A 23,292-nucleotide genomic window follows, 5' to 3' on the forward strand; every position below is an offset into this window, starting at 1 on the left:
CACCTATCAGGGCATTCATGGATGACCTCACAGTCACCACAGAATCAGTCCCAGGCTGCCGGAGGATTCTGCAAGGGCTCGAAAAGCTGGTGGAGTGGGCCCGGATGCGTTTCAAACCAGCCAAATCAAGATCGATGGTGCTGAGGAAAGGGAAGGTGGAGAACAAGTTCCGGTTCAGCATCGCAGGCACAGCCATCCCAACCATCACAGAAATGCCAGTCAAGAGCTTAGGCAAAGTTTTTGACAGCTCTTTAAGGGACACAACATCCATTCAGGCAACCTGCACCGGGTTGGATGGCCAGCTGAAACCTGTGGACGAGTCTGGCCTACCTGGGAAGTTTAAAGCTTGGGTGTATCAGCATGGCATTCTTCCCAGAATCCTGTGGCCCCTCCTCATCTATGCAGTTCCGACCTCGACAGTCGAAACCTTAGAGAGGAGGGTTAGCAACCACCCCAGGAGATGGCTGGGGCTGCCAAAGGGCCTGAGCAGCATCGCACTCTATGGACACCACAACAAACTGCAACTGCCCTTCAAATCCTTGGAGGAAGAATTCAAGGTAACAAGAGCCAGAGAAGTGCTACAGTATAGGGACTCAAGTGACCCGAAGGTGGCTAGAGCAGGGATCCAAGTAAGTACTGGCAGGAAGTGGAGGGCAGAGGAAGCTGTTCAGGAGGCAGAGGTGAGGCTGCATCACAGGAGGCTGGTGGGAGTGGTCACACAAGGCTGAGCTGGTCTAGGATCCTTTCCAACTCCTCAAATGGACACCAGAGGGAAGGAAAGGGGTCGTCTAGTTCAGGAGGAGGTGAGAACAGTAGTGGAGGAGATGAGAGCCTGCAAGGCAGTGGGAATGAAGCAACAGGGAGCTTGGACAAGATGGGAGAATGCGGTTGAGGGGAGAGTGACCTGGGCTGGTCTTTGGAAAGCCGAACCACACCGCATCCAATTTCTCATCCAGGCAGTGTACAATGTGCTTCCAAGCCCATCAAACCTGCACACATGGGGCAAGGCAGAGTCATCTGCGTGCCCACTGTGCTCCAAGCGAGGAACCCTGGAGCACATCCTCAGCGGCTGTGCAAGGGCTCTTGGTGAGGGACGGTACAGGTGGAGGCATGATCAGGTCCTGAAGACCATCGCTGAAGCCGTCAGCGCAGGAGTTGAGTGGGCGAAGCGGTCCCGACCCTCCAAGCAGACCATTGCCTTTGTCAGAGCTGGGGAGCAGCCAATACCTGCCAAAAGAACATCTGCAGGCATTCTGACCTCTGCAAGAGACTGGCAGCTGTTTGTGGACCTCGAAGGGCAGCTGAAGTTCCCCAACCATATCGCAGCCGCCACCCTGCGACCAGACATTGTCCTACTGTCTGAGTCGACTAAGGAAGTGGTGCTGCTGGAGCTGGCAGTCCAATGGGAAGATGGCTTGGAAGAGGCCTTTGAAAGGAAGCTCTCCAAAAACGCAGGACTGGTCAGCAATTGTCAGCAGGCTGGATGGAGAGTGAGGTGTCTCCCAGTGGAGGTTGGTTGTAGGGGATTCGTAGCCCATTCTTTAGTTAGAGCCTTCAGCATTTTGGGCATCGAGGGAGAGAGGAAGAGGAGAGCCATCCGCAGTACCACCGATGCGGCAGAGAGGGCCTCAAGATGGCTGTGGCTCAAAAGAGGGGAGCCATGGAGTCATAAGTAGCTAGCCATCTGGACACAAGCTGGGGTCTGATCAGCCCCGGCTGGGTCACCTGGAGGAGGTTGTATGATGTTGAAAGACCCGTAACACCCGATGATTCCAGGAACATCACTGAAGCTGTGTCCAGAAGCATCAATAGATGTACGCACACAGCAGATCCAACATTGAACTCGTTAGTCACCTCAGAACTCAAGAAACTGGGGTGGAAAGCAAGTCATCCTCAGTTTTGATTGCCTTTGAAAAGAAAGCTGAATTGTGGTTTACAATACAAATGTAGATCTCAGCTTCCGTTTCCATCTTTCTCTCTGTCTGCATTGGGCAACATTTTCATATTGTCTCTTTTTTTTAATTCTAGCAAAACTGTGAATTCCAGTTCAGTTCAGGTGAAATATCAGATGTCGGGATTACAACGGAGGTAAGAATAACTGCTCCATATCTTTTCAGTCTAAAAATTTCTCTGAATTTAGTCACTTAAAAATAAAGTTGAGAACTGCTCCGTATCGTTTCAGTCTAAAAATTTCTCTGAATTTAGTCACTTAAAAATAAAGTTGAGTGTGAGATAAGAAAGCTGCTATTTTACCATGAACCTGTTTCACACTTCTATTTCTGATGTGGAGGGCAGCGGTGTAAACTTAATGATACAAATTTCGTTCTGTATGCAGCCTCTCGACAAGTTTGTAACTGATCAACAGAGTTGAATGGAAGAATAGATGACTCAAACATGAACTCCAAATAAAAGTGAATGTGCTGTTTAAATGTGAAATACAACACCTTAACTGTCATGGTTTCGAGTAACATGTGAATGGTTCTATTTAAAGCAATTCTCTCTGGTACCCTGAGTAATATTTATACTCCCACCAATGTCACATAGGAAACCCAAATGAGACAATAGAATTTTGAGTAGTTTGGAATCTATGCCTTTTTCTGGCAAAAAGTGTAAAAAGGAATAGATATCCTTTAACTAAAACCAATTATTTACCACTTTTTTTTTTGACCTTGCTCTACTCAAGAAGGCTGTGGCATTTTCTATCCTGAAGAAGGGTCTAGGCCAAAAACTTCGACTGTTTATTCATTTCCATGGATGCTGCCTGACTTACTGAGCTCCTCCAGTATTTTGTATGTGTTGCCTTGGATTTCTAGCATCTGCAGACTTTCTTGTGTTTAGCATTTTCTACAATGCAACAGTAATGACACTTCAAAGACATTAAATGATTTGTGATGTTATGAGCGGCTAAAAATTCTTCTTCCTTTCCTTCCATGAGAGATGGCATAAATATTTAATTTCCTATGTGTTGCTGTGGAGTCCCACTATATCACAACTTCCACCAAGTTCAGGGATGAAGGAGAAGCTGACCCATCTGTCCACCATGTAGTGAAGCAGAAATTATAATGGCTAGCTACTGGGGATGCTTATGGCATCTGTCTAAGTGGATTTGAAGTACCTCAAATGCTATCATGAATCTGAAACTTCTAACTTTACTGTCAGGAACAATTAGTGCCTGAAAAAATGCTTGAGACTGCAAAGGTTCTACTATTAATACCGACGTCAGTCCAACAGAGCAAGTCAAGTCACTTTTTATTGTCAATTCGACCATAACTGTTAGTACAGTACACAGTAAAAACGAGACAACATTTTTCAGGTTCATGGTGCTACATGAACAATACAAAAATTACACTGAACTACGTAAAACAACACAAAAGCTACACTAGACTACAGACCTACCCAGAACTGCATAAAGTGCACAAAACAGTGCAGGCATTTCAATAAATAATAAATAAGACAATAGGCACAGTAGAGGTCAGTAGGTTGGTGTCAGTCCAGACTCTGGGTATTGAGGAGTCTGATGGCTTGGGGGAAGAAACTGTTACATAGTCTGGTCGTGAGACCCCGAATGTTTTGGTGCCTTTTGCCAGAAGGGAGAAGAGTTTGTATGAGGGGTGAGTGGGGTCCTTCAAAATGCTGTTTGCTTTACGGATGCAGCGTGTGGTGTAAATGTCTGTAGTGGCGGGAAGAGAGACCCTGATGACTTTCTCAGCTGACTTCACTATCCGCCGCAGCGTCTTGCGATCCGAGATGGTGCAATTTCTGAACCAGGCAGTGATGCAGCTGCTCAGGATACTCTCAGTACAACCTCTGTAGAATGTGGTGTGGATGGGTGGTGGGAGATGGACTTTTCTCAGCCTTCACAGAAAGTAGAGACACTGCTGGGCCTTCTTTGCTATGGAGCTAGTGTTGAGGGACCAGGTGAGATTCTCCGCCAGGTAAACACCAAGAAATTTGGTGCTCTTAACAATCTCTACGGAGGAGTCGTCGTTGTCCAGAAACTAATGTTGCTATACCCTGAGGCCCAATTTAATTAGAAAGACTTTTATAGTTGCCTAGATGATTACAGGTGTGCCTTTCCTACGTTATTGAAAACAAATAGATGCTGAAATGCCTGTGCTAATGAACAGAACATTCTGTGGCCTATTGAAAACTCATTTCTGCATTCTCAGACAAAAATTTGTTCCAGTAGTTGTACATTCCTTCTTTTCATGATCAGTTAGCTTGAGAATGTCTGCACCTCTCGCTGAGTTGGCCTCTTATCTGTAGTTAATTAGATCCTTAGTTAGAACATGTTGTGTAAAGGGGATATAACAGCCTTCAGATCCTGTAGTTGTATTTGGATTCGATTAAAAATGCTTGCTATTTACAATTATAAAATGCAGTTAAGATAGTTAAACACCCCAATGCCTATCACAGGGTCATTATCAAATAAAGCTTGTTGTTCAAGTATTGAAGGAGAGTTTCAAGTAGGTGACTGAATGCCTTGGTTTTATAGGTTGGTTTTAAGGAACATCTTAAAAAAGGAAAGAGAAGGAGAGAGATTTAGGGAGAATAGGATTTTGGTTGCCCGAGGCTTGACTGCTAATAGTAGAGAGATTCAAATTAAACATGTACAAGAGACCAGAGATTTTGGAATACAGTATTTTGGAGGATCCTAGGGCTAGAGAACTTTAGAGGAATAGGGAAGACAAGGCTATGGATGAATTTGAAATCAAGGATAACGATATCGATAACAGTAATATAGGGTTAATAATTAATTAGATTAAAAACCTTAGACGGAGGCTTTCATGTGTAGCTATGCATAAAAGAATTTTAGACTGCTGGCATCACTATAAAAATCAATGAAGGAATTATTTGAAAATTGAAGAAGTCAGTTCCTTCTTTGTGCTGCAGGAACTCAGTTATTGTTCAGTTGACAACTTGTTTGTATTTACTTGTTGAGGATAGAAGATGTCTTCCAACATTGGGTGCAGTGTCCTGGACAACACTGTCACGAGATTCTGAGAGAGTCAGCTCGAGCCTCACCTTGGCGCACTTGAACTCTTCAGTCAGCCCCGTGACAGGCAGCTCCAGAGCTCCTTTGCCATACAGGTAGATGTTACTTAGCGATCTTGGTAGGCCCACCCACTTAATGAAGGAACAAACTATCCTCTCCAGCTTTTCAACGTGAGTGATGGGGACTTCATACAGGGTCAGTGGCTACAACACCCGAGGGAGCAATTCAAACTGAAGGCACCAGAGCTCGAGGGGTTCTGCCAGCAGGGTCTTATCAATGGCTTTATGCCCTTTGAAGATTTCTTCTCTCAACAGTTTCCACTTCATTTGTATCACAGAGGTTTACCAGTGGAGTTCCACAGGGGTCGGTGTTGGGACCGCTGCTTTTTATGATGTACAGTATATCAATGATTTGGACTGCGGTAGTAATGGATTTGTGTCTAAATTTGCTGATGATACAAAGTTAGGTTGAGGAGCAGGTTGTGTTGAGGAAACAGAGAGCCTGCAGAGAGACTTAGATAGTTTAGGGGACTGGCAAAGAAGTGGCAAATGAATTACAAAGTTGGAAAGTGTATGGTCATGCACTTTGGTGGAAGAAATAAATGGGCAGACTATTATTTAGATGGGGAGAAAATTCAAAATGCAGAGATGCAAAGGGACTTGGGAGTCCTTGTGCAAGATACCCTAAAGGTTAACCTCCAGGTTGAGTCCGTTGTGAAGAAGGCGAATGCAATGTTGGCATTCATTTCTAGGGGTATAGAATATAATAGCAGGGATGTGATGTTGAGGCTCTATAAGGCACTCGTGAGACCACACTTGGAGTATTGTGTACAGTTTTGGGCTCCTTATTTTTAGAAAGGATATACAATACCGACATTGGAGAGGGTTCAGAGAAGATTCACAAGAATGATTCCAGGAATGAAAGGGTTACCATATGAGGAACGTCTCGCAGCTCTTGGACTGTATTCCCTGGAGTTCAGAAGAATGAGAGAGGATCTCATAAGAACATTCCGAATGTTAAAAGGCCTGAACAGATTAGATATGGCAAAGTTATTTCCCCTGGTAAGGGATTTTAGGAGAAGAGGGCATGACTTCAGGACCGAAGGGCATCCTTTTAGAACTGAGATGCGGAGAAATTACTTTAGTCAGAGGATGGTAAATCTGTGGAATTTGTTGCCATGAGTGGCTGTGGAGGCCAAGTCATTGGGTGTATTTAAGCCAGAGATAGATAGGTTCTTGATCCGTCAGACTATCAAAGGGAATGGGGAGAAGGCAGGGGAGCGGGAATGACTGGAAGAATTGGATCAGCCCATGATTGAATGGCAGAGCAGACTTGATAGGCTGAATGGCCTACTTCTGCTCCTATCTTATGGTCTTATTGTTAAAATTGCTATAGCCATCTCCTTTCCAGGTAAAAACAGAATGTGCTGTTGCATTTGGCATACTCCGGTTTTGGTATGGCTTTCCAAGCTAGATTGAATCAGATGATCTCATATCTTGCCTAAAAGTTTGCAGGAGCAGCATTAAATTTGAGTTCTGTTCCAACAGTCCAAGAGTCGGCATGATTAGCAGTGATATAAAAATGAGAAGGTGCATGCCGTTGACATCAGCTGTGCCAGCTGGTAGCTGGCTGCTTCTCTCACAAGACCACATGTGCTTTTTTTCCATAACCATTATAAAAAGTCACGGTACTGCTGATAATTGAGTGGCATCCCCCATACGTTAATGAATGTCAGAATATACACTGTCAAAGCTACTATGTTATGGTATTGCAGTGAACTGGCAGATTTTCAGATTTTATGTTGCTTTATAATGTGTTAGCTGAAATCTTCTAAGTATTTTAGTTTCAAAATAATTTGGTGTACCTTTTTATTGGTTAATCTCCATTTCAATATTCCAAAAACAGATCCTGATCTGCCGAATTGATCCAGAATTTTCTGTTGTGTTATAAATTGTTTTATGTTTTTATATCTTCTTGGCATCCTCTCCTATTGATGCTGGTCTACTGATGATTGCAGTTATATCTTTGGACAAATTTCTCAGTTCGGTCAGAACAATCAATCACAAGCAGCACCTTCAACAGTACTCTGCTTTTTTGATGAAAGCCATTCTCAGTTTAACATAAGAACATTTTCCTTTGCAAAGTGTTGGATGCAGCTTTCATATTAAGCAATACTTTATTTGAGTTCATTTGGTTTTAGTGTGGCCTTTCACTTGATCTCACTGTGAAGCTCTTCAGTTCTACAATATTAGGAAGAAATGGGATGCATTATGCTACTGATGAACGTGCAATCACAGTGCATACCAGATGTAGACCAGCAGCTATCATTAAATATAAAACCCAAGGAAGAAATTCAGACTGTCATAATTAAGAGCAATCTCAATATCTCTATCCCATTCATAGTAATGAAAGAAAAGAGATACAGTTATATAGAACCTATTTAATCAAGTGCTTTAGAAATGTAATCATAATTGTAAAGTAGGAAATGTGGCAGCCTGGCTCCACAAATGATAATCTCATAATGAGCGATAATCTTCTTAAATAATGTTTGCTGTGGGATAAATATTGGCCACAGTACTGTTTTCAAGGCTGCAGAGAATCCAGACAGCCTGAAGTTAATAACCTCAACCTGATTATCCTGATGATATCGACTGAGAGATAAATAATAATTAGGCCACCAAGGAAAATGCCGGTCTTTCATTGATTAATGATTTGATCACTGACAGCGAAAAATTACCTCCGCTCTGTCTGTGGCTGCTGCATTGGAAATCTGGTGTGGATCCCTGCCCTTCCCATTGTTATGCTGGGTGTTGTGAAGCTGAAGGAAGCCACTGCCCAGTCTGCAGCTGTGCCAGGGACATGGGCATTGGGATCATGATGAACCATTGTTCTCCCTAGCATTCCTGCAGTAATGAATTGCCCATGGCTCTGTGTGAAGAGTTGTATAATGGCAAATTTTTGGGGAGCTGGGTGAAGCAGTCCGGAGATTTGTGGGATGAAGGGGAGAGGGTTCAGGGATGCATCCTTGTCAGCACATTGAGCGTAGGCCTCTGCTGGAGACTGGCAGTGGCTGTTCCATGTGTCAACCTGTTCATAGAGAATTATAGAGCATAGAAACATATCCCTTTCCTCACCAAGTCCATGCCAGTATCACCAACCCTCTTCCTATTTACATTAATTCTTCATTAATCTGCTTCTTATTCTTTGCCCTTCAACTCTGCCAGGTTCTCCCACTGTCCCACACACTGGCAGCGACTTACAGCGGCCAGTTAGCTGATCAATATGCACGTCTTTGGAATGGGGGGGAAACCCATGCAGCCACGGACATTCCACACAGGTAATGCCAAAGTCAGCATTGAACCTGAGTCACTGGCATGGTGAAGCATCAACTCCACTATCTGTGCCACTGCTGTTGCAGGCACCTCTTCCTCTTTTTTTGGCATGGCATCTCTCCCCAGTTTCTCTGGTGACAAGCTCAGTGGTGGTTGCTGGCCCTTGAGCTTGCTGCAGTACAGCAGAACTACAGCTTCTATCACATCCGAAAGGAGGTGATGTGAGAAACCACAGATCCTGTGCAGCCTGTCAACGTCCAGCAAGGGTGCTGGATGCATTGACCTCCCTGACCTGCCTGACATCAGCCCTCATCAACAACCTCTCCACACTGAGCTGTGGAGTTGGAATGACATAGAAGGGCAGGAATTCATGTCATTAGTATTAGTTATAGGGAGAGATTGGACAAACGTAGATTCCTATCTATAGAGCATCAAAGTGTGAGGGGATGCCTGATGGAATTCTATAAAAGCATGAGAGGCATAGATAGGGTAGATGATCAGAGTCTTTCTCCTGGGGTGGAATTGCCAAGTACTCGAGGGCAAATCTTTAAGGTGAGAGGGGCAAAGTTTAAAGGAGATACATGAGGCAAGTTTTTTTTTACACAGTGAGTGTTAGTGCATGGAATGCACTGTCAGGGGAAGTGTTAGAAGCAACATTTAAGAGGCATTTAGATAGGCACAGGATTAGAGGGAGATGCATTATGTGCAGGCAGGTGCGCAGTTTAAATTGGCACTCTGGGATGAAAGGAAGGCCTGAGCTGTACTGTTACATGTTCCCAGTGCAGCATTAGAGATGGTGCGAGTTGTGCAGCTTCCTGAACCTCTCATGCTTGTACAGCACCCCACAATGGTGGGTAGGGCGAGAGTTTTGTGCCAACTTTCCTAACACAGCAGCAGTGAGCAGGGCATAGGATTGTGTGAAGATCCTGGCATGTCACTCTAATTCTAACCTTACTATGAACTCCTTTCATAGAACATAGAACATAGAAGTTTACAGCACATTACAGGCCCTTCAGCCCACAATGGTGCCAACCATGTAATCTACTCTAGAGGCTGCCTAGAATTTCCCTAGCGAATAGCCCTCTGTTTTTCTAAGCTCCATGTACCTATCTAAGAAGCTGTTAAACGACCCTATTGTATCCACTTCCACCACCGCTGCTGGCAGTACATTCCAAGCACCCACCACTCTCTGGGTAAAAAAACAGCCCTGACATCCCCTCTGTACCTATTTCCAAGCTCCTTAAAACTATAACCCCTTGTGTTAGCCATTTGAGCCTGGGGAAAAGCCTTTGGCTTTCAGTGCTGATTATATTTGCAATCTAGTTTATAGGCATGCATCCTGAGTTGTAAGTGCAGCATAAACGTACCTTATAAACTAGCAAATAAATATGGAGCAATTTTGGTCCTTGTTAGTTGAGCTGAATAGAAATCTACAGCCCTAGGAAAAAGTCTCTGGCTATCTACACAATTAAAGCCTCTCATCATCTTTTACCAGGTCATCTCTCATCCTCCATTGCTCCAAGGAGGAAAGGCCAAGTTCGCTCAACCTATTCTCAAAAGGCACACTCTCCAATCCAGGCAACATCCTTGTAAATCTCCTCTGCACTCTTTCTATTGTATCCACATCCTTCCTGTAGTGAGGTGACCAGAACTGAACATAGTACTCGAAGTGGGATCTGACCAAGGACTTGCATATCAAATTAGCAGCCTTTTTAGCCCCAGTTTCAATTTTATTTTCTAGCCATTTAAAAGTAACCAATGTTGAATTTATAGTTTAAATATTAAGTAGTTACTTACATGAAATCCATTTTGTGTTGTACTACTCATCTGAAATACTATTCCACTGAAATCAATTGAACTAAATTTTGAATTTCAGTCCAAGGCATAACCACTGCTGCACTGGTGTTTTGCAAAAGAAACTGGGAGGAATTTCCATGTGACCTCTAACTCACACCAGTAATAATCCACTGCAATAGAGCTAGAGGCCTGAATATATGTTTTATTGTGTTGCTTGGGAAATAAACATTAGCCAGAACAGTGATCAAGAACTAAACAACCTTGAGATCTCAGTTGATTGCACTATGCCTGTGCTTGTATATTTGAAATCAACTTGAAATGATGCACAGCAGATTTGGAAAATATCAAAATATTTATCATTGGCCTCTATCAACATTTTGATGGTAGATTATCTCACTGTAAAATACAGATGATTCTGGAGATTGTGCTCACAATTTAAATAAAATTTAGCAAAACATTCCTTTATTGATACTCTGCTTGTTCAGGTTGTATCATAATTGAGTGATGAATTATTAATTTGTCAATAATGTATGCATGATAGAAAGAGAAAGTGAAAGAACAAGGCTGGAAAAGTGAGAATAAACTCAGAGATGAGTTTTGTTCAGGAGAGGAGTCACAGAATCTGAAACAATTAAACAGAGAAGAATTTTTGATAAAAAGAATCAATATCTGAGGGAAAAAGAAAAGTTAAAATTTTGAAATCTTATTTCAATAATAAATAAAGCATTACCTTCATGAGAATATGTTGAACTCCATGTACTCTTGAGACCCTGAGTGGTGGGAGCTGACTGTGAAGGACTTGTTTGCTATTGCAGGATATCCTGAAGTAGCTAGGGATAGTGACCCAAGTCGTGATTATTAAGCAAGAATGAGCAAGAATTTTTAGATGAGGTCAAATTTGGTTTGTCTTCTATAATTCAGGTCATCAAATGCCACAAAATATTAGCATGGAATAATCCAGCAACAGGGAATATTCATTTGATATTCAGCAATCCTACCATTATTCGTAAACAACAGGAAACATTTGTCTGCTCTAGCTATCCAGAAGAATGAGAGTTGGAATCAGGTTCATCACAGCTGTCGCATATGATATGAAATGTGTTGATTTGCAACACCTATCATGTTATCAGGTGAAAATTATGTACCTGCAATGGCAGACTTGCCAAGTAGATCAAACAGTAGTCTGGAATTTGCATTAGGTCATCCCTCATCCTCTTTTAGCCAAAATGTCCATACCCAACATGGATTTGGTTATGCATTATTTATGCCAGCGACACATTAACACATTCACATAATTTCTTAAAGCACAGTCCTCTTAAAAGATAGAAGCTCCTGCAAAATCACTTCACCAACTGGTGAAATACTTCAATCGGTCCCCACTTCTGCTGAAGTGTAGGATTAATTCAAGCACCCTTCCAATACAGATTTAACAAACACATGACAGACTTAGCACTCACCTCTCTCAGTCTCTCTTGTGTTCTCTCGTGCTCTCTCTCCCACATTTTTTTGAACTTAAATGATTCACATTTTATTACAGGGGGATGGTGCAGGGCGAATGACAACTCCCCTCCCTAAGAGAGTGGGCCAGGAAGTCGCAACCCACCAGCCGACCCCTGCTGCTGCTCCATCCAAGCCTCTTGCAGAGCATCCAACGAGAGACATAGGGATCCCAGAGAGTGGACTGCGAGGGATCATGTGGGCAGAAGGAGCTCTTATCGGGGGAGGGCTTGGAGAATGACCCTTCTCTCTTAATGGCTTCCTTGCCTCTCTACACCTGGCAGTACTCCCTCCACAGGGCATAGAGGGTGGGAGTGGAAACCCCAGTTACCTGCTCCCTCAGGACCCCGGCTTTGAGAAACACCAAAAACATGTCCTTATGGGTTATGCAGAGCCTTCCACTCCCATGCTGTCTGTCTAACTTGAGCACCCAATGACAGGGGACCTTCCCCCACCTACGCTATTCCCTTTAATTTTCTAATATCTACAGTACCCCCTGTCTCTGGCCTCAATAAGGGCTGCACCACTCCCTTTATACTGAGAGCTGCTGCTTTAAGTAAATACTCCACCATGGTCAAAGTGAGTCTATGACCCTCCAGTGGGTCACTGTCACCAACGTATACACCCCTGGCGAAGGGCTTTGGTCCCTGCCTCCACAGTGCTCTACTCCTCCCAGGGCTGCAAATCTCACTCAAAGAGTGAGAGATATCTTAACCACCACTATCACTCTGCCCCATATTGATTCATCAAGCCCATGGAAAGCAGGTGGCACGCTCAGGGCATTGTTAATCATGTGGTGGGATGACAAGCCCTCCCACCCCACCCAGGACATCCATCTCCCTGTTGGATGATCTTACTCAAGTGCTCCTCTCATCCCAGATCCTCAGCAACCACATGGGCAGTAGCTCCCCTGGCTTCCGTCAATACTTGCCTCCCAACTCCACCAGTTCCTCAGCAGAGAACTCTCGGCGAGACACACTGTGTTATCCTCCCCAGGTCCCTCTCCCTCACCCTGTGGCTCTCCCTCACACTGTCCCTCTCCCTCACACTGTCCCTCTCCCTCACCCTGTCCCTCTCCCCCAGCCTGTGGCTCTCCCTCACCCTGTCCCTCTCCCTCACACTGTCCCTCTCCCCCACACTGTCCCTCTCCCCCAGCCTGTGGCTCTCCCTCACCCTGTCCCTCTCCCTCACCCTGTCCCTCTCCCTCACCCTGTCCCTCTCCCTCACACTGTCCCTCTCTCTCACCCTGTCCCTCTCCCTCACACTGTCCCTCTCCCTCACCCTGTCGCTCTCCCTCACCCTGTTCCTCTCCCTCACCTTGTCCCTCTCCCTCACACTGTCCCTCTCCCTCACCCTGTTCCTCTCCCTCACACTGTCGCTCTCCCTCACCCTGTCCCTCTCCCTCACCCTGTGCCTCTCCCTCACACTGTCCCTCTCCCTCACCCTGTCCCTCTCCCCCAGCCTGTGGTTCTCCCTCACCTTGTCGCTCTCCCTCACCCTGTCCCTCTCCCTCACCCTGTCCCTCTCCCCCAGCCTGTGGCTCTCCCTCACCCTGTTCCTCTCCCTCACCCTGTCCCTCTCCTTCACCCTGTGGCTCTCCCTCACACTGTCCCTCTCCCTCACACTGTTCCTCTCCCTCACACTGTCCCTCTCCCCCAGCCTGTTGCTCTCCCTCACCCTGTCCCTCTCCCTCACCCTGTCCCTCTCCCTCACCCTGTTCCTCTCCCTCACACTGTCCCTCTCCTTCACCCTGTGACTCTCCCTCACACTGTCCCTCTCCCTCACACTGTTCCTCTCCCTCACACTGTCCCTCTCCCTCACACTGTTCCTCTCCCCCAGCCTGTTGCTCTCCCTCACCCTGTCCCTCACCCTCACCCTGTGGCTCTCCCTCACACTGTCCCTCACATTGTCCCTCTCCTTCACCCTGTGACTCTCCCTCACCCTGTCCCTCTCCCTCACCCTGTCCCTCTCCCTCACCCTATGGCTCTCCCTCACACTGTCCCTCTCCCTCACACTGTCCCTCTCCTTCACCCTGTGGCTCTCCCTCACCCTGTCCCTCTCCCTCACCCTGTGGCTCTCCCTCACACTGTCCCTCTCCCTCACACTGTCCCTCACATTGTCCCTCTCCCTCACCCTGTTCCTCTCCCTCACACTGTCGCTCTCCCTCACCCTGTCCCTCTCCCTCACCCTGTGCCTCTCCCTCACACTGTCCCTCTCCCTCACCCTGTCCCTCTCCCCCAGCCTGTGGTTCTCCCTCACCCTGTCGCTCTCCCTCACCCTGTCCCTCTCCCCCAGCCTGTGGCTCTCCCTCACCCTGTTCCTCTCCCTCACCCTGTCCCTCTCCTTCACCCTGTGGCTCTCCCTCACACTGTCCCTCTCCCTCACACTGTTCCTCTCCCTCACACTGTCCCTCTCCCCCAGCCTGTTGCTCTCCCTCACCCTGTCCCTCTCCCTCACCCTGTCCCTCTCCCTCACCCTGTTCCTCTCCCTCACACTGTCCCTCTCCTTCACCCTGTGGCTCTCCCTCACACTGTCCCTCTCCCTCACACTGTTCCTCTCCCTCACACTGTTCCTCTCCCTCACACTGTCCCTCTCCCTCACACTGTTCCTCTCCCCCAGCCTGTTGCTCTCCCTCACCCTGTCCCTCACCCTCACCCTGTGGCTCTCCCTCACACTGTCCCTCACATTGTCCCTCTCCTTCACCCTGTGACTCTCCCTCACCCTGTCCCTCTCCCTCACCCTATGGCTCTCCCTCACACTGTCCCTCTCCCTCACACTGTCCCTCTCCTTCACCCTGTGGCTCTCCCTCACCCTGTCCCTCTCCCTCACCCTGTGGCTCTCCCTCACACTGTCCCTCTCCCTCACACTGTCCCTCACATTGTCCCTCTCCCTCACACTGTCCCTCTCCCTCACCCTGTTCCATAGAGGCTGGAGGGTCAATGTGTCGGCGGCCCCCTGCTGGGACTGGGACCACGTGGCCCACAGTCTGTCTGTACAGGTGCTGCTTTTGCACGCTGGCTATCTCTTTCTCTTTCTGTGAGGTTGTCTCATGCTGCTGCTTTTCGATGGCTGCCAGCACCCCTCCAGCTCCTCTCTGACTTAGCCAACTCAATCTCACTCAGGACAGACATGATGTGATGTTCCATTTTCACCCAGTGGGTGTCCAGCTTGTCTGAACAGTCTATGAGTGTCCTGTAGCCTGCCAGTAGGTTGCAGGTCTCCCAAATCCTACACTATTGTTGGCTCTCCTCACACGGGGGGTGGGGGGGGGGTGTTTCATTCTCTTACTTTTCCTTCTTAAGATATTCATCTTCGTTTCAATCACTGAACCCTGTTTGCAGTGCCAATAGGTTCTTGGGTTCAGTGAGTGGGAACAGAAGACATTCACTACCAGTAAAAGTAGGTTAACTATTTACTTACAAGACAAGACAGACTCTATACATTCAGTAAACTCTTCAAGTTACACTTGGTTACAAATACTCCTCTAAACTGAGCACCTGAAAGTGGCAGGACAAAGCAGACACCAAATATACACAGTGTAGGAAATACTCATCTGAAGTGTGTGTCAGGGCCCTCTTTACTGCAGCACACTTCTACTGTTTAACGTTTCCATGGTGCCAGCTGCCCTTGGTGCCCCGGAGAGTGAAAAGAGAGCCATGGTTTCCACACACTAGATTTAAACTCTACCAGTGCCGTGGCATCATCAGTTAAACAGCAGGTAGAGGGAGGGACTGCAATGCTCCTTAAACAGGCCAATACCTAGCTAGTACAGTGGAGTGGCTTTTGATGAATAAGTAAGATGGACACCTACTGCAACAGTTCCCTGGCGTGGAGACCAGCAAGCTTCTGACTTATAAGCTAGACTGCAGATGCTGAAATCGAGCAACGTTCAAGATGCTAAAGGAATTCAGCAGGTCGAGTTGCATCCATAGAGGGTAATGCACAGTTGATATTTTGGTTCGAGACTCTTGATTTCAATCCAAAATATTGACTATCAGTTCCCTTGGTAGATGCTGCCTGACCAGTTGGGTTCCTCCAGTGTCTTGCGTGTTGTTCTGGCTTTTATTGTTGGGTTGTATGTTGCTAAGATGGGCTTTGTAGGAGACAGTCATATCTGTGGGGAAGCTAAGGATCTTTAGATAAGCTAATCATCACTAAAACATCATCTATAGAGGAAAACATTAAGGACATTCCCAGTGCAATGTTATTTAAGAAAAAACAATCAGCATGTGTTGTCCCTGGATTGAAGGAGAGGTGCATAGTCCTGAAGCAACTCTGCAGTAATTCCAGGTCACATGTGGGTACCCTGTGTGTTTTACTCAGTGCTGGCACTTACGCCAGTAATGCTATAAGGATGTAACTAGGAAGAACGGAAGTAGGCTATTTGGCTCCTTCAACCTTGTCAATGTTCTAAGGCAACACAATTTTCCTGGCCCATCCACATATTCATTCTTCAAATATTTAAAAATTCATCAATTTCTGTTTTCAAATTAATCAGTACTGAGACTCGACAACATTCCTTGTTGGAAAATTCTAAAGATTTATAAGCTTCTGTCTGAACGATTTTCTCCATATTTCAGTCCCAAATGCTTATGCTTATTCGGAGACTGCAATCCTTGGGAACAATCGCCTTCTCAAGCCCTTTATTTGTTTCAATGAGATATCAAGAATTGTTAGTCAAAAATCTAGGCCTTGGTACAGGTCATATGTGCAACATAAGTGTTAAGAAAGGCTACAGCAAACAAGACTCACTGCTAGCACTTGTTTCCAGTTAGGCAAAGAATCTATTAGGCGGTTATTAAACGTAAGAGATTAATAGAATTGATGTGAATTTCAGTGACAAACTTTCACATCAGTCAAATCCCGTTGATAAGTCCATAACACTAGTTCCAGGATACAGCTGCTTATGTATAAAGTTAATGTTATAAGTATGAAGCAAATTTTCCCAGGGAGCTGAGGGAGAAAGCACAGCCTGCCTGTGTTAATAACAATTGTTAAAATAATTATTTTGTTTCCCTTTCAGGCACCTTCAAAATATAAGCATCTGAGCAGCCTCTGCAATGCAGTGTTTCAACATGTGGTAAACATTCTAGTATTTCCTTTGCATGAATTTAATAATGTAGTCAAAATCTTCAAAGAGAAAAATCAGATCTCTTGGGCGTGTTTCTTCCAGATCATCTAATTGAACCTTTAAGTGTATCAGATTGAAAAAAAACATTTAAAACATCTACTGTGAATTCTGGTTAATTGGGGCATATCAGGACAAGTACATTTTGGCCTGGATAAGCAGCTGCTGCAATTAGCCGAAGTTTCATGGAAATAGATAAAAAAGCATAAAAATGACAAACTGCCACTTATCTGTGTAACAAATTATGTATTTAAATGTAATATAAAACAAATTAGAATACCACCAACACTACTACAGTATTAGAAAATTATGCATTAGTTCCTAATAGTTATCAATGGAGGAATTCATCCACTATATGCTGCTGTGTTATTTTGATTGACTGTAAACAAACAAAATCAATGCAGACATCCAATGCAGATAATGTACTGCCTTCATACAATGCTTTCAATGTTCAAAGTACATATTTTTCACCATGTACAACCTTGAGATTCATTTTCTTGCCAGCAATCATAGTAAATACAAGAAACACAATAGAATCAATGGACCAGTCCCAACAGAATGGACAACAACCAAGGTGCAAAAGAAAACAACAAACTGTGCAAATGCAAAAAGAAAGAGGAATAAAAAAGAAAGAACAATAATAAATAAGTAAGAAATAAGTATCAAGAACATAAGATGCAGAGTCCTTGAAAGTGAGTCCATAGATTGTGGGAACAGGTTAGTGAAGGAGCAAGTGAGTTGAGTGAAGTTATTGCCTCTGGTTCAAGTTTCTGATGGTTGAGGGGTAATAACTCTTCCTGAACCAAGTGGTGTGGGCCCTGAAGCTCCTATACCTTCTTTCTGATTTCATCAGTGAGGAGAGAGCATGACCTGGATTTGCAAAGAGGTGGGGATGGACTGTGCCGTATCCACAACTTTTTGTAGGCTTTTCTGTACAAGGGCATTGGCGTTCTCATACTAGGCTGTGTTACAATCAGGCGATATATTCTCCACCACACATCTACAGAAGTTTGTCAGAGTTTTAGATGACATGTCGAATTTTTGCAAACTGTTAAGAAAGTAGAGGCGTTGCTATACTTTCTTCATAATGGCACGTACATGCTGGACCCAGGACAGATCCTCTGAAATGATAATGCCAAGGATTTTAAAGTTGCTGACCCTTTCCACCTCTGATCCCCTAATGAGGACTGGCTAATTGACCTTAGGTTTCCTCCTCTTATATCAATAATCATCTCCCTGGTCTTGCTGACATTGAGTGAAAGGTTGTTGTTGTGGCACCATTCAGCCAGATTTTCAATCTCCCTCCTATATGCTTTGTCACCACCTTTGATTCAGCCAACAACAGTGGTGTCATCGGTAAACTCAAATATGGCACTAGAGCTGTGCTTAGCCTCACAGTATAGCAGAGCGGGGGCTAAGGGTGCACCTGTGCTGAGGGAGATTATGGAGGTGATGTTGCCAATCTGAACTAGCTGGGGTCTGCACGTGAGGAAATCCAGGATCCAGTTGCACAGCAAGGTATCGAGGTCAAGGATTTGATCATTGAATCCTCCAAATTTTCATAGTAACATTCATGATTATTTTCAATAACTCCAAATCCTTCATAGTTCCTTATTTGTTGAAGTAGTGAAATCATTTCATTTTCACTCTTGGCTTTTTCTTGAATCTGCAAGCCTGAATATGTGAGATTGCAGAGCTGTGTATCAGGTAGTGTGATTAGCAGCACAGGAGCACCTTGGGGGACTGCCCTATTCCCCTTCCTGTTCTTCATCCACACCTTGAACTTCAGATACAACTTGGATTCCTGCCACCTGCAAAAATGTTTGGATGATTCGGCAGTTGTGGGCCATATCAGCTGGGGTCAAGAGGCTGAGTACAGAAGAGTGCTGTGGCTGAATCATCTGCAGGTCAACATCACTAAGACAAAGGAGTTAGTGGTGGACTTCAGGAAGCTGAAAACACCCTGCATTCCCAGCTCCATCAAGGGAAAGGATGAGGAAGTAGTCCGGGACTATAAATACCTGGGAACTCACCTGGACGATAAACTGGACTGGACTAAAAATAGAGAGGCTCTGTACAAGAAGGGATAGAGCAGAGTGTACTTCCTGAGATGGCTCCAGTCATTCAACAACTACGGTACTATGCTGCAGATGTTCTACGACTCAGTGGTGGCCAGCATTCTATTCTAGTCTGTAGTCTGCCAGGGCAGCAGAATAAGAGTTTGTTCTGGGGGTGGAACTGGATTCCCTGCTGGTTGTGTCTGAGAGGAGGATGCTGCAGAAGCTACGGAGCATTATGGACAATCCCTCTCACCTCCTCCATACATACTGGACAAACAGAGGAGCACCTTTAGTAACAGACTAATTCCACCGAGGTGCACCACTGAACACCACAGGAGATCATTTCTCCCTGTGGTTATAAGACTCTACAACTTCTCCTCCTCATTAAGGATCTAAGTATATAGTTTCATTGCACATCTATATTTTGCACTATTACTTTTTAATGCACATTTTGTATTTTCGTATTTTAAAGTATATATTTCTGACTGAGCAACCTTGCGACAATAATTTCCTTTGGGATAAATAAAATTTTATCTTATCTTGAATACATGAAACCACAGTGAGCAAAGCTATTGATTTGCCTTACTGCTTATTTCTTACAAACTATCAGTAATAAAAATCATTGCTATTTGAACACAAACGCACACAACTGACACTATTTACAAACTGTTTGCTCTAAGCTTGGTGTAGTGTCTAATGGCCACACAAGTGTGCGCAACTGACGCTTGTTAGAAACTGTACGGCAACAATCTCCTGTCCCAATTAAGTGGCAGAGTGTCCCAAGTGAACAAAGGGAATCCCATCCATTTTCTTGATTAGTTTTTGTTCTTTAAGTGTTGTCCCAAATGGAGGCTGCCCTGATTAACCAATAGCCCAATTAACTGGAACTGCTCAAGGTTTGCGAAGCAACTGAGTGGGAGTGAAACAAAGAAGCTGTCAGTTAATTTGATGTTCTGTTTTCTTCCATCACTAGGAGGATGACAGCTCATCCAACAGGTACAGAGAACTAAAAAACTCCTTGACCCACTTGCGATCTCAGCTACAGGTAAAAGAATGCTGAAGTCAGTTAATGTACTCTCTACCTTTTAGGTTATGTTTGCCCTTTTAAAACAATTTAGACATGTGATGTGTTATAGATTCCTGTCTTAAATGCAATTAGTAACTGAGCCGTCACTCCAGGGTAGATAATTCCAAAGATTCATCATCCATTGAAAAGGCCATTGTTTATTGCATATCAGTTATGATTGGCAACCATAATTGACAGTTATGGTGATGAAATGCTTTGAGAGGTTGGTCATGGCTAGAATCAACGCCTGCCTCAGCAAGGACCTGGACCTACTGTAATTTTCCCATCACCACAACAGGCAGATGCAAACTCAAAGGCTTTTCACATGGCCTTAGATCAGCTGGATAATACAAACAGCTATGTCATAGAAATATAGAAACACAGAAAACCTACAGCACAATACAGGCCCTTCTGCTCACAAAGCTGTGCCGAACATGTCCTTACCTCAGAAATTACCCAGGGTTACCCATAGCACTCTATTTTTCTAAGCTCCATGTACCTATCCAGGAGTCTCTTAAAAGACCCTATCATATCCACCTCCACCACCGTCGCCGGCAGCCCATTCTACGCACTCACTACTCACACAAAAAACTTACCCCTGACATCTCCTCTGTACCTTCTCCCAAGCACCTTAAAACTGTGCCCTGTCATGCTAGCCATTTCAGCCCTGGGAAAAAGCCTCTGACTATCCACATGATCAATGCCTCTCATCATTTTATACACCTCTATCAGGTCACCTCTCATCCTCTGTCACTCCAAGGAGAAAGGGCCGAGTTCACTCAACCTGTTTCATAAGGCATGCTCCCCAATCCAGGCAACATCCTTATAAATCTCCTCTGCACTCTTTTAAAAGTTTCCACATCCTTCCTGTAGTGAGGCGACCAGAACTGAGCACAGTACTCCAAGTGGGGTCTGAACAGGATCCTATATAGCTGCAACATTTTTAATTTAACTATTTAATGTACATATACATACTACTGTAATTGATTTACTTATTTTTTCTTTCTATATTATCATGTATTTCATTGTACTGCTGCTGCAATGTTAACAAATTTCATGACATATCATTCAACCTGATTCGGAATCTGATTGAGAAGGCAATGGTGAGCTGTCTTTTTGAACTGCTGCATTGCTTCATCATATTCTCATGGTCAACTAAGGAAGAGCAATAAATCCTGGTAGTATCAGAATGATTGATATCAGTAAAAGAGGAATGAAGAATTTTTTAAATGTGCTCTTCACTAGAGAAAATATAAATTGTAAATTAATGACATGTATGCTAAAGAGTCAATGACATCATTATGAAAATTTGTAAATTAATTGTCCAGAAACTGAGAAGTTACCACAATTGTTTCTGGCCATTTTTAACTAAATGATAGCTTATTGGATCACAAGTAATACGGTCAGATGTTTGGGGAAAAAGTATTAGTGATTGAATTGGTTTTGCATTTGTGTGGTCCTTATTTTTCATTGACAATTTTCAAAGTTCAAAGTAAAATTTATCATCAGAGTACATACATGTCACTACATACAACCCTGAGATTCTTTTTTCTGTGGACATACTTAGCAAATCTATAGAACAGTAAGTATAAACAGGATCAATGAACAACAAACTAAATTTGTTGATCATTTGAATGGGTTAGTTAAATGTTATTTGTTATTCGCATCAGATAGGTGCTCAGTATAGCATTAATTTCAGATGTAATTGTGCTATGCATTTAATATTTCAGTAATATTGTAAACATATTGTATGTTGCTTGTAATGCATTACAAGTTATATGTAAAGTACATAAGTGACACTGGTCATTATGCCACCACGTCATATTTGTTGCCTTAAAGTACATATGAAGTTAGACTTGCATTTTAGCTCTGTGTATTTATTATTAATTAGTTTCACGCATTAGAGTTACAAAATATAACAATTTGATGTAGCTTTTACCTTTGTGCCTCTGAGAACATACTGTATATTTATTCAAATATTTTGGTTGCAAACAGAATGGAGACATCTTATTTCGAGAAGAGTTAATGCAGCAGAAGTGGACAGCTGTATTGGATTCAGCTCGGAACAAGAACACTCAAACTCCCTCCATTGGACAGTGTCTTCAAGAGGCCATGATTCTTGCAAGTGGGGCATTGCATTATGAAAGTTTGCAGTTAACCTCTCCAACCTTTACTCAGTAACTCTCATGTTGACAAAGACAACTATCAATAAGAATTTGTTTTAACTGATTTAGATGCGTGAAGATATTTCAGATCTTGTCAGGATTGAGCAAGAATGGCTATTTCAAGTGCCAGGCTTTAGATGTTTCAGAAAGGATAGGAAGGGAGGCAAAAGAGGTGGGGGCATGGCACTGTTGATCAGAGATAGTGTCACAGCTGCAGAAAAAGAGGAAGTCATGGAGGGGTTGTCTACGGAGTCTCTGTGGGTGGAAGTTAGGAATAGGAAGGGATCAATAACCCTACTGGGTGTTTTTTATAGACCACCCAATAGTAACAGGGACATTGAGGATAGATAGGGAGACAGATTCTGGAAAGGAGTAATAATAACAGGGTTGTTGTGGTGGGAGATTTTAATTTCCCAAATATTGATTGGCATCTCCCTAGAGTGAGGGGTTTAGATGGGGTGGAGTTTGTTAGGTGTGTTCGGGAAGGTTTCTTGACACAATATGTAGATAAGCCTACAAGAGGAGAGGCTGTACTTGATCTGGTATTGGGAAATGAACCTGGTCAGGTGTCAGGTCTCTCAGTGGGAGAGCATTTTGGAGATAGTAATCACAATTCTATCTCCTTTACCATAGCATTGGAGAGGGATTGGAACAGACAAGTTAGGGAAATGTCTAATTGGAATAAAGGACCTGGAAGCATAAATTGGAAACAGATGTTCTCAGGGAAACTTACTGAAGAAATGTGGCAAATGTTCAGGGGATATTTGCATGGGGTTCTGAGTAGGTATGTTCAAATGAGACATGGAAAGGATGGTAGGGTGAGATTCGTGGTGCACAAAGGCTATTGTAAACCTAGTCAAGAAGAAAAGAAAAGCATACGAAAAGTTCAAAAAACTAGATAATGATATGAATCTAGAAGATTATAAGGCTAGCAGGAAGGAGCTTAAGAATGAAATTAAGAGAGCCAGAAAGGGTCATGAAAAGGCCTTGGTGGACGGGATTAAGGAAAACCCCAAGGCATTCTACAAGTAGGTGAAGAGCAAGAGGATAAGACGTGAGAGAATAGGACCAATCAAGTGTGACAATGGAAAAGTGTGTATGGAACTGAAGGAAATAGCAGAGGTACTTAATGAGTACTTTGCTTCAGTATTCACTACGGAAAAGGATCTTGACGATTGTACGGATGACTTGCAGTGGACTGAAAAGCTTGAGAACGTAGATATTAAAAAAGAGGAGGTGCTGGAGCTTTTG

At 44.1% G+C, this 23,292-nt stretch overlaps 1 protein-coding gene across 2 annotated transcripts in view; it reads left to right on the forward strand.

Annotated features, from left to right (window-relative positions):
- LOC134345665 (golgin subfamily B member 1-like) overlaps positions 1 to 23,292 on the forward strand; it is a 155,219-nt gene that overhangs the window by 28,218 nt on the left and 103,709 nt on the right. For both annotated transcript variants that reach the window (XM_063046688.1, XM_063046687.1), the window contains exons 5-8: positions 2,029 to 2,088; positions 16,646 to 16,702; positions 19,784 to 19,855; positions 21,872 to 22,001. In XM_063046688.1, the coding sequence (XP_062902758.1) occupies positions 2,029 to 2,088; positions 16,646 to 16,702; positions 19,784 to 19,855; positions 21,872 to 22,001 (319 nt within the window). The remainder of the gene's footprint in view (positions 1 to 2,028; positions 2,089 to 16,645; positions 16,703 to 19,783; positions 19,856 to 21,871; positions 22,002 to 23,292) is intronic.

This window comes from Mobula hypostoma, chromosome 4 (genome assembly GCF_963921235.1).
Source record: "Mobula hypostoma chromosome 4, sMobHyp1.1, whole genome shotgun sequence".
Lineage (NCBI taxonomy): Eukaryota > Metazoa > Chordata > Chondrichthyes > Myliobatiformes > Myliobatidae > Mobula > Mobula hypostoma.